Genomic DNA, 12133 nt, shown 5'->3' on the forward strand with positions numbered 1-12133 from the left:
AGGTTACTTATTGACTGCCCCTCGTATATATATATATATATTTTTCACATTTTTTCAAATGGTGTCTCCAATTTCAAAATAAAGGAGAATCACCTGCTTGAAATCTATTTATTTCTAACAACATCTAAAAGGTGCCAATAATATTGTCCGGGCCATTTTAGGATTTCTATGTGGAATAAGCTAAGATTTAGTAAATTTTCAGCTTTTTTTGTTTTGTTCCATTGCAAACCAAAGAAATACATATGTGGATACCAAAATATTATTTTATTTCAACAATTTTCTGGAAATAATGGTGCATTATTTGAAAAAAAGGGCAAGGGTGCCAATATTTTTGGCCGTGACTGTATTTTCAATATAATCACTATTAACCAAGATAAGAGGGCAATCAAAAAGTTAAATGAATAAGATACTCACAATAATCTGACAGACCAAAGTTTACATTCTTCAATAGGTAAATACATATAATCAGTGAGGAAATAAATAAATAAAAATTTTAATTTGTACGTCCGACAGTCTACTGCCCAAGTAATATAGACCGTTGATCAGTGTAGTCAAAGATCGATTCTCAGCCCAAATACAAACTGTCGGTTTGGTGCTTTGCAATCATGGGGTTGCATCACAAGCTCCACCATCCATCAGATGGATGTTGAGCTGGATGTCCTGTCTACTAGCATTACTTGGTTGACATTAAATATCCCCCTGTCTCATTCGTAAAGAATAGGTGAGTGATTGCCAGCATCCTGAATTAATTAAAAGTTCTTTCCCAAACCACCCCCAGTGAAAACGCAGTCCGGGCCAGCCAGTTCATGAAAAGACTTGGCACAAATACCCAGCAAGGCTGATCCCACAAGAAGGTGAGATGATTTTGTGGCTGTTAAAGTGGTTGAAGATTTTTTTTTGTAAACAAATACATGCAAACCTAGTTCGTATTTATACGACTCATTATCCACTTTTGGTGCATCAAAGACGGACGAAGATGGACAGAGGTTATATTGTCCTCCCTGTTTGTTTGTCTGTATGTTTGTTTGTGAGCAGGACATATCAAAAGGTTATGGATGGATTCTGACTAAACTTGGTGGACAGGTTGGGTTTGTGACATGGACAAATTGATTAGATTTTGAAGAAGATCCAGATCGGATAGTTTTTAATTTTTGAAGTGACTAGAAACACCCACTCCACGGCCTGTGGTGAATTAGAGAAGGTGCGTCAAATATATTTTGTGCCGTGGCTAATAATCCCTCCTGTCGGCAGCAGAGATCAGTAAACCACTTGCACAGTGGCATGTGTACATACAAAATCGTCAGTCGTCTCCCCCTACCCTACCCTCCAAAGGGAAGGGATTTTTATTTGTGCCCATAACCTGATCCTGGGCAACACGTATGCCAAATTTGGTGGAGATCAGCGCAGCTCTGTTTCTTTCTATGATCTTCAGACATACATACAGAGAATTGCTTTATTACCTCCACGACCAAAGGTAGATGGAGGTTATGTTTTCACCCCTGTCTGTTTGTCCGTTTACGACCAAAATATCTCAAAAAGTTGTGGACGGATTCAGACGAACTTTGGCAGAGATGTATTGTATGTGACACCGAAGAAATAATTACATTTTGGTGAAGATCCGGATTCGGATCCGGCTACTATAATTTTTTAAGTGATTCTTCACCATTGGAAGATAGGGCCAAAAACGATACATAGCAGGATATCTCAAATAATTGTAGACGGATTTCGAAGAAACTTGGTGGACCATTTGGGTGTCTGACAAGGACAATTCGATTCGATTTTGGTGAAGATCTGAATATGGATTGGGATATGATAATTATTTCATTTTTAAGTGATTCTTCACCATTGAGAGATCGGGCTAAAAACGATACATAGCAGGATATCTGAAAAAGTTATGATGGATTTGGATGAAAATTGTTGGACAGGTTGTGTGTGTGACAAGGAAGAATCGATTCAATTTTGGTGAAAATCCGGATCCGGATCCAGCTCGTAGAATTTTGAAAGTGATTCTTCACCATTGAGTGATATGGCCAACCAGGTGGAGGTATGCTCTCTACTGAATGCCGTCATAGTTAGTCCCCTACCGGTGTACACCGGAGGGGACTATAGGTTTGCACGCCGTCCCTCCGTCTGTCCGTCTGTCAGTCCGTCAGTCTGTCCGTCCGTCAGTCCGTCACACAAAGAACAGTTTTCCGGACTTTTATTATAAACTCTTAATGCTAATGACTTCAATCTTTGCACATGGTTTCCTCATGATAAGTTACAGGTCAAGTTCGAACTTCACGACGTTTCGATCATTTTTGACAAAGTTATGGCACTTTGAACTTTGGGAATTCTGATAATTCTGATGATCCTTAACTCAGTGCCATTTAAAGTTTTAATTTCCTTTAAAAAAGATTTTCTCTGCAATAATAGAACCGATTGAGATCAAATTTTCACCGTAGGGGGGACTTGGTCTGTAGAATATTTTAATGGTAATTATGACGTCACAGGTCACGTGGTTCGGCCGCCATATTGTTTTTCGTGAAAACACGAAAACCCCTTTTTCTCTGCAACGGCTGAACAGATCGAGGCCAAGCTTTGCAGGCAGAATCGCATACCCATGACAAACAAAAAAGTTAGCGAGGATGACGTCATGCATCACATAGTTTCAGAGTTATGGCGTTTTTAAGCATGAACCTTTAAAACCGAGCCGCTCCCTCATTTTTGATCCAATTGAGGGGAAACTTCACAGATCTGTTCAGCATGTTGGTCGACTAAAATGTTCTTTTGGAATTTGTGATAGGGCACGTGGTTTGGCAGATATCGTTAATTAAACGGAAATTTTTTTTTTTTAATGGATATCTCTTGTTTATTCTAGAGTTCTCCTCAAGCCACACTGCGCGCCCTCAGCCTCGTCTGCGAACGTCAAAAGCGTGACACAGCGCGTGCTTTTGGGAGGGGCGGAGCCAAGCCGAGCAACATATATATATATATATACACATCGATCATTCATCGTGAACCAGAAAATATAATAAATTACTGATATTTAGCGACTCGAAAGGTTCTTTATCAACAACTTATTTTGTCGTGCTTCTGCTGACCTGTCTGCAAGGTGTATAAATCGAAGTCCCGAGTGCGAATCACAGGTGAGCCCGTCCTGAGGTAATTAGCAATTGGGAACGATTCAGAACCTGTGGGTAAATAACCCTTGGTAATTTCCCCAACAGTTTTCCAGACGACAGACTGCCGGTAGGGGACATGTATTGCAGCGCAATACTCAGAATGCTTGTTTAATATAGTAGGGTTCTTCACCATTGAGAGATGGGGCCAAAACTATATGTAACATGATATTTCAAAACATTGTGGATGGATTTGGACAAAACCTGACGGATGTGTTGGGTGTGTGACAAGGAAAAATTGATTAGATTTTGGTGAGGATCTGCTTCTGGATCCAGATACTATAATTTTTAAAGTGATTCTTCACATTTGAGAGATAGGGCAAAAAGCGAATATAGCATGATATCTAAAATAGTTGTGGACGAGTTATGACAAAACTTGGTGGACGAGTTGGTTATGTGACAATAACAAGCCCATTTGATTTTGGTTAAGGTGTGTATGCAGATCCGGCCTATTAGTAGGATGCAAAACGTAAACTGTTCAGCCTGGTGGAGGTTTGTGCTCTACCAAGTGCCGTTACTGTTTCCACAGTTTTTGAGAACAATTTATTATTCATATATTTGATGCCAGAGAAGTGAGACTTTAGAGGTTGAAACTAATAAGAACTTGCTGTCAGCTCAGAGTTCTTGGAAGGAAACTCCAATCATTCTGGCAGATTAAACGACTGTCAATTCTCTCATTTAAAATCACAGAATCAAGTAAGATTACAGAGAAGTGCCCTGGCATCAAAGCCCGCACGACAAATATGGAGTGCTGTTATTTTCCCAAGGCCGATCAGTGGTCAGTCTTAAATCTCTGCTTTGTAAAGAATTACAGAGGAGTTGCCCACAAATAAGATTACCAGGACTCATTAGTTTACAAATGGCTTCCTGGCTTCAAATCAACTTCCTCAAACTTAACTGTGATAAATCTGAAATAATCATCATTGGCCCAAAAACGCTCACAAAATCCACCCATAACTTTGCCCTCAACATCGACGGTATCCCAGTATCCACCTCCCCTCTAATCCGGAATCTTGGCGTCATCTTTGACCAAACCCTCTCCTTCGACAAATACACTAAACAGATCACAAAGACAGCCTTCTTTCACCTGAAAAACATCGCCCGTCTCCGCTCATCCCTCTCCTCCACGGCTGCAGAAACCCTCATCCACGCCTTCATCACCCCCCGTCTGGACTACTGCAATAGCCTCCTCTATGGTTCACCCTCAACAATCACCAATAAACTCCAATACATTCAGAACTCCGCTGCCCGTCTACTCACCCATTCCCGGACCCGCGACCACATCACCCCCGTCCTTTACAAGCTTCACTGGCTCCCCATCTCCCAGAGAATCCAGTACAAAATCCTCCTCTTGACCTACAAAGCCCTCCATAACCTGGCCCCATCCTACCTGGCTGACCTCCTCTCCAGACACACTCCCACCCGCAACCTCCGCTCTGCTGGTACCAACCTCCTGACCCCCCCCCCCGCCCCCCCATCTGGACCAAATTCAGATCCTGGGGGGACAGGGCCTTCTCCATCACTGCTCCCACCCTCTGGAACTCACTACCTCACACCATCAGAGACTCCTCCTCACTCACCACATTCAAAACATCACTCAAGACCCACCTGTTCAGCACTGCATTCAACATTCAACCCACAGCATTTAACCCCTGACTATCTCTTCTCCTTCTCCCTCCTTTTGCTTTAAATATTTCCCTATTGATTCTTGTCTTTTTGCAATTGTTGTTTTCATATTTTGTTATGCATTATGTTTTGCACTCTGTCAAAGCGCCTTTGGGCTTCATGAAAAGCGCTATACAAAATAAATGAATTATTATTATTATTATTAAATGCTATTTTCATACGTTAATTTTTGTCCAATGAAAAGTTGCAAAGACATTTGTTTGTGGCATAATATGTATCGCTGTGGTTAACAAGCGTAGTGCAGTGTCCAAATGTTGTGGCGTATGAGGTCCAGTGGTCTTCCTTACGGTCTTTGGCCATGCCAACAGCCATGCACTTCTTGAAACGGCACTCTTGGCACTGATTGCGTGTGACCTTGTCCACAGAACAGCTGTGATCGTACTTGCATGCATACGACGGGTGCAAGTTCTTTTGAATCGTTCGCCGAAAGAAGCCCTGTGGGGGAAATGAGACACAAACTTAGCAGTGATTTGGACAATTGAAGGGTTGAAAGGAGGCTGAAGGGTTGGAAGAGAAGTTGATAAAACAATATTATTAACGACCATAAGAGGGTCGAGAGAAATAATTCACCCTTTCCTTCTTCACATTTAAATTTCTACATTTGCTTCCATGGCAGCAACACTTTTAGCTTTGTTCTCAGAATGTTTTTTAATGCTGCTGTTGTCAATATAGTTTCAAAATAATTTACTTGTATGTATTTTATAATCTGATATAATTATTTTTGGACCATGCTTTTTTGCTGAAGCAAAACCAAAACTAAAATAGAACGAGCAATCAAATATTGCATACCCTCGCCTGGACTTGTGTTGTGTTGTGGTCTTATAGTATGTATTTTATAGACGTATGTACTCACTTTCTAATCGTACTGTACATACTTTATAGACATACTCGCATTGTAATGTTATATACTTTTGATTTACTATATAAGTAACACCAAGAGAGATAAACTGCTTCATTTTTTTGTGGGATGAGGAACCATGTGCCACACCAGCTGACCACATGGCTTCTGACCAAAGGAATGTGTTTTCACACACCGTCCTGTCTGTTTTCCACACAAGCAGATCTGGAGAGGCAGTCAGGCAATCGCACATTGAAAAAATCTTTGTGCAGGATGGTGAAGGTATGTTCCTCTCTCTATATACTATAGGTTGAACTGCAGTGGTAAATGTAAGAAAAGATTGCATTCTCAATATTTTGGGGCAAATGACCCCCCTCACCCAACTGTGTATAGTTAGCCAAAACAATCGTATTTTCCCAACTACAAGTCCGAAAAGATGTTCAGACCACAGGGCACAGCAGACAAATTTGAAGCGTTATGCTGTACTGATGAGCTTTAATAAGGGAGAAACATGTCTGCAGCTATGCTATTTTCTCTGCTTGAGGCCTAATGAACCCTTGCCCTTAAACTTGATGCATGCTGTGAGACACCCTCCAGGGGTCGCAGTATAGCACATAATGATGGTGACGTCACACAGTTGCGCTAGGTTGGAGAACAGATTTTAATCTTCTTCCTTCCCAACAACAAAATTGTCTCCTACTGACTCTGCTATACTCAGCCAAAAGACAAATCCTGCAGCAATAACCAGACAGACTCGGTGGCGTAATGATTAGAGTGTCCACTCTATGTCTGGGGGTTCGTTGGTTCAAACTCCAGGCTGAGCCATAATAAGGTCTAAAAAACGGTATGTACTGCTGCATTCCTTGATGCTCAGCACATAAAGAGATAGAGCATGGGCAAACGACACTGGGCAAGGCAATGGCAAACCACCCATTATACCTCCTTGCCAAGAAACTGCTTTGGCAACATTAATGCTCTGCAAAGAGTATGGTACATCAAATATGTATGTATGTATGTATGTATGTATGTATGTCTATTTCCCTGATTTAGTCTGTTGGGAAGTAGATGAAACGTCATGGGACTGGATATGCCCTCGCTTGTTTAGTACTTGACTGGCAAGATAGATCTCATTCCTATTTATTAGTTGGAAGTGCCCTTTTTTCTCAACTATGTGGAATTCCAACTCATATATATATATATATACATAGATTCTGAGGAGATTGCGGCTGGATCAATAGCGCAGTGGGCTGTTGACGCGACATCAATGGAGGTCCGTGGTTCGAGCCCCGCATTGAGTCAGAATTTTTTCACACTTAGCCCATTGCAGAAATTTAATTCCTGTTTATAAAAATTGAATTGAAGTAATCTTCAATTCAATCCAAACAGTTCAATCTTGGTTTCATCAGACCACATAATGTTGTTTCTCACAGTCTGAGAGTCCTTTAGGTGCTTTTTTGCAAACTCCAAGCGGGCTTTCATGTGTCTTTCACTGAGGAGAAGCTTCCGTCTGGCCACTCTGCCATAATGCCCAGATCGTTGGAGTGTTGCAGTGATGGTTGTCCATCTGGAAGTTTCTCCCATCTCCACACAGGATCTCTGGAGCTCAGCCAGAGTGACCATCGGGTTCTTGGTCACCTCTCTTACCAAGGCCCTTCTCCCCCATTGCTCAGTTTGGCCGGACGGCCAGCTCTAGGAAGAGTCTTGGTTGTTCCAAACTTCTTCCATTTAAGAATTATGGAGGCCACTGTGCTCTTGGGAACCTTGAATGCAGCAGAAATTTTTTTGTAGGCTTCCCCAAATCTGTGCCTCCACACAATCCTGTCTCTGAGCTCTGCAGGCAGTTCCTTCGACCTCATGGCTTGGTTTTTGCTCTGATATGCATTGTCAGCTGTGAGACCTTATATAGACAGGTGTGTGCCTTTCCAAATCATGTCCAATCATTTTAATTTACCACAGGTGGACTCCAATCAAGGTGTAGAAACATCTCAAAGATGATCAAGAGAAATGGGAGGCACTTGAGCAAAATTTCACGTGTCATAGCAAAGGGTATGAATACTTATGTCAATGTGATATTTCAGTTTTTTCTTTTTAATAAATCTGCAAAACTTTCTAAAATCCTGTTTTCTCTTTGTCATTATGGGGTATTGAGTGTAGATTGATGAGGGGAAAAATGAATTTAAACGATTTCAGCATAAAGCTGCAACATAACAAAATGTGAAAAAAGTGAAGGGGTCTGAATACTTTCTGAATGCACTGTACAGTCATATATATATATATACACAGATTGAACCCCCTAACCTGACTAGGAAGCAAGGCACAGATTGAGTCTCACCCCAGTAATTGCTGCAAAACCTGTTAGCAACAAGTGTCGCTTGCCATGCTGACACATTGTCTCTGCCTGCTCATCAACAATTAGGAGGTTTGCAGCCCGGATGCAAGTAAGGGCCACTTATATATATATATATATGATCTCATCACCATAGTATGTACCAGGAAGCAAGTGCCACACCAGCTACTGCTCCACAATGTGGATGTTTCCCCTCTGGAGTGGACCGGTGGTCTACAAATATATATATAGTGTAGCAGCATAGCAAACCTGTTGTGCATTTTGTGATACAAGCACCAAATTTGGTACACTAGTAGACTATCATATTATGAAAAGATCTGGATATTGGGCCATCTCAGATTCAGAGATTTGATTTTTGCAAGATTTCGATTCGATTGGGATCAAAGAGAACACCTTCTTCGTCTTCTGTACAGTGAAGTTGCCAGCCCTGAATTCTCTGGCTACATCTGGGTGCTTCATTGGGAGTGCAACCGTGTCCCTCAGGTGAACAGGGACCCACCTGGCATAGTGTGTGTGGTCTAAGGCATGGAACCACGGGACCAGTTCCGTCAGGGCATCAAGGTACGTCGTGAATGAAGCCTGCCGCAGAGAACGCACGTAGACCAGCATCAACATCTCTAGTTCCAGCACAGTTGCCCAGTACTGAAAGTTGGGAATGTCTTCTCCTCTCTGGTGACACAGTCTTCAAACTCAGGCAGGTCTTCTGCATCATCAGCATATGTCATACAGTGGCGTTCATACGCACGGTGTTGCAGGATGTGCAGTGCCGCTGCAGTGATTTGATGAGCTCTTCTTGTGCGGGTGACGTGGGCAGCTCGTAGGAAGGAGTCGGCCGTCCCTGGCGTTGCAATCTCAGCTTGCAAAATCTGCAAATCTTGCAAAAATCAAATCTCTGAATCTGAGATGGCCCAATATCCAGATCTTTTCATAATATGATAGTCTACTAGTGTGCCAAATTTGGTGCTTGTATCACAAAATGCACAATTCTTTTGAATATTTGGGCTAAGCCGCCCCACTAATATCACCGGTGGTATTTGGGGGGGGGGGGGGGTGGCTTGCGCCCACCTTTATTTTTTTTCAGTAGTTTACAATTAAGATAAAAACATCCCATATTTAAACGTGAGTAACAATAATGAACGTAAACTGTATTTGTGATTTCTCGTACACTGTAACTACACTAACAAACGGTAATTTTGGAAGTCAGAACTAGCTTCCCATTATTAATATTAAGCCCTTGCCCCTCCAAATAGAGAAGTCAAACTATGCCTATGATATATATATATATATATATATATATATATATATATATATATATATATATATATATATATATATATATATATATATATATATATATATATATACATATATCAAAACATGTGGAGCATGACAAGCGCTCCTCCGATTTCCAATGGACATAAGTCCCAACCATGACGTCACCTCCGACTGGCCACTCATGTCAAAAGACAGCTTATTTATGGCCGTCATTCAACAAACATCTAACGGAGCCACCGATCCAGATTCCAGATCTATTTGCCTCTTTTGAAGAATGAATGAATGAATGATCGTTTTAAGGCCATTTTCCCCGCTAGAGCGGGGGTTAGCCTTGCGGGTCCCATGACAATCATGGTTCCCTGTTTGAGGCAATGTTTTTTTATGGCCGGATGCCCTTCCTGACGCCAACCCTTAGTCGCCTCTTACGATGCGCAGGGATACGGTGTACCTATTCTAAATCGGGGAACACACAGGGATCAGTCATCCCAGCAAGCTGGCACTCAATTTGCCGACCTCAGAAAGATGACAGGCTGAGTCAACCCCCCTGGTGTTAATTTAGCGATCGACCGGGATTCGAACCCAGGATCCTAGGATCCCAAGCCTGCACCTTAACCGCTAAGCCAACACCAGGCATTGCCTCTTTTGAAGGTGCCTTTTTATTTGAAAAAGGTAAACAAATCAAACATTTAAACATCTTGGGACGTGCACCTTGACCACACGGCCAAGGCACACAGTTCAACAAGAATATCCCACAAGCATACACATGTCCCCGACTCTAAGGCTGAAGCACATGGTCAATAAAACACACACATTCTATCCCCGAAAGGCCAGAATGCACGGTCAGACAATTCAATCCCTGCAGCATAAGAATGAGTCCCCATGACTTCGACAACATGTTGTATTGATTTCAGGCTTATTTGCCTCTTTTGAAGGCAAGTTTTATATAACAAGGTAAACAAATCAAAACATTTAAACACAACTTGGGACATGTACCCTATGGCCATAGCACACAATCTAACAAGATTGTCCCATGAGCATAAACATGCACCTCAGCCCAAAGACTGAAGCACATCATCAATCAACCACACACATACTAACCCCGAATGGCCAGAATGCATGGTCATACAATTGGGCCCCGCCTCCAGAGAAGTAAGTTCCCACGACTTCAACACCATTCCGCCCTTACAAGAGCATATTTGTTCTCGTCAAGACGGCATACCATATAAATATGTAACCAATGATGACCATGATCGTCATTAAAATGAAAACAGTACCTCCTGGCTTTAATGGTGAGAAAACGCCATGGATTACATATCATAAGGAAAAAAACAAGTAATCCACAAGGAACGAAAGCTTGTCTGCCACTGTTCCTGCGAATGCAAATCAAAAAAGGCAAATTAGGAAAATCCAAAATTATTCAAAAATTCGGGCGATGTAACCGTAGACAATACGAAATGGCGGTCTACTCCCGATTGTGACGTCATGGCCAGGCTTGAAGAAGAAGATTTTGACTTTTAATCTCAAAATAACCTACTTTATAAATTGCAAATCGGAAAACGACCCATCATATCTATCGTGTAGGCTGTAAGGTATCAAGGGATAGATTATTGTTGAGGTGGTCTGAGTGTTTGGGTTCCCCTTTAAAGGTCACAGGAAATATTAAAGGTCAGCCTAAGAGAGAAAAGACAGATAAGTAGAAGAGAGACAACATCAGATGCTTCTATCTCAAATTATGGTCTGCAAAATGATTTTCAAAGGGCACATGACCTTTGACCTTTGACCGATTCAATCTGAAATTGAATCAGTTCATCTTTGCATTACAGTGCATAGGTATTTCAAGTATGGTTGAAATCTCTAGAGTGCTTCACAAGTTATTGCAGCAACAAATAAGTAACATAGATTTTCAATGAAAAGGCCACTTGACCTCAGGTCTTTGACCATTTTAACCCAAAATTTAATCAGTGCATTACCTCCGCCACCAAAGGTGGATGGTGGTTATGTTTTCACCCCTGTCTGTCTGTCTGTTTGTTACTTGCCGGAAAAGATTCCAGCAAGTATGTTGGTTGGTTGGTTTGTCTGTCTGTCTGTTACTTGGCCAAAAAAATTATATATTTTGCAAGTATGTTGATCACTCCTGTTTGTGTGTTTGTGTGTTTGTGTTTGTTTGGTTGTCTGTCTGCTCACTTATACTTGCCTACAGGTCACAATTTTAAACCGATCTTCACGAAACTTTACCAAATGGTAGAGTTCGTGGTCCGACATAATCGTATATATTTTTGGGGTCAAAAGGTCAACATAGGCAAAAGGTCAACCACTTTTTTCAAATTTCTAAAATCCTCAATTTTCATCCGATTGACTTGAAATTTGAATAAGATATACATATCGGCAAACTGAATTCAACCACCAAGTATTTTTGAGATCAACCTAGGCCAAAAGGTCAACATAGGCCAAAGATCAACCACTTTATTTCAAATTTCTAAAATCCTCAATTTTCATCCGATTGACTTGACATTTGAATAGGATATACATGTCGGCGAATTAAATTCAACTACCAACTATTTTTGAGATCAGCATAGGCCAAAAGGTCAACATAGGCCAAAGGTCACCCACTTTTTTTTTAATTTCTAAAATCCTCAATTTTCATCCGAGTCACTTGAGATTTGAATGGGATTTACATATCAGCAAAGTGAATTCAACCACCAACTATTTTTGAGATCGGGATAGGCCAAAGGGTCAACAAAGTCCAAAGGTCAACGATAATTTCAAATTTCTAAAATCCTCAATTTTCTTCCGATTCACTTGAAATTTGAATGGGATTTACATATC

The 12133-nt window shown here is 41.3% G+C and overlaps 1 protein-coding gene across 1 annotated transcript in view; it reads right to left on the reverse strand.

The window, feature by feature from the left end:
* Positions 1 to 12133, reverse strand: part of LOC137431359 (thyroid hormone receptor beta) — a 74500-nt gene that overhangs the window by 49162 nt on the left and 13205 nt on the right. Inside the window, exon 4 of the mRNA XM_078781929.1 lies at positions 5135 to 5282. Coding sequence (XP_078638055.1) covers positions 5135 to 5282 — 148 coding nt within the window. The remainder of the gene's footprint in view (positions 1 to 5134; positions 5283 to 12133) is intronic.

The sequence above is a fragment of the Myxine glutinosa genome, chromosome 7, assembly GCF_964187855.1.
Source record: "Myxine glutinosa chromosome 7, kmMyxGlut1.1, whole genome shotgun sequence".
Lineage (NCBI taxonomy): Eukaryota > Metazoa > Chordata > Myxini > Myxiniformes > Myxinidae > Myxine > Myxine glutinosa.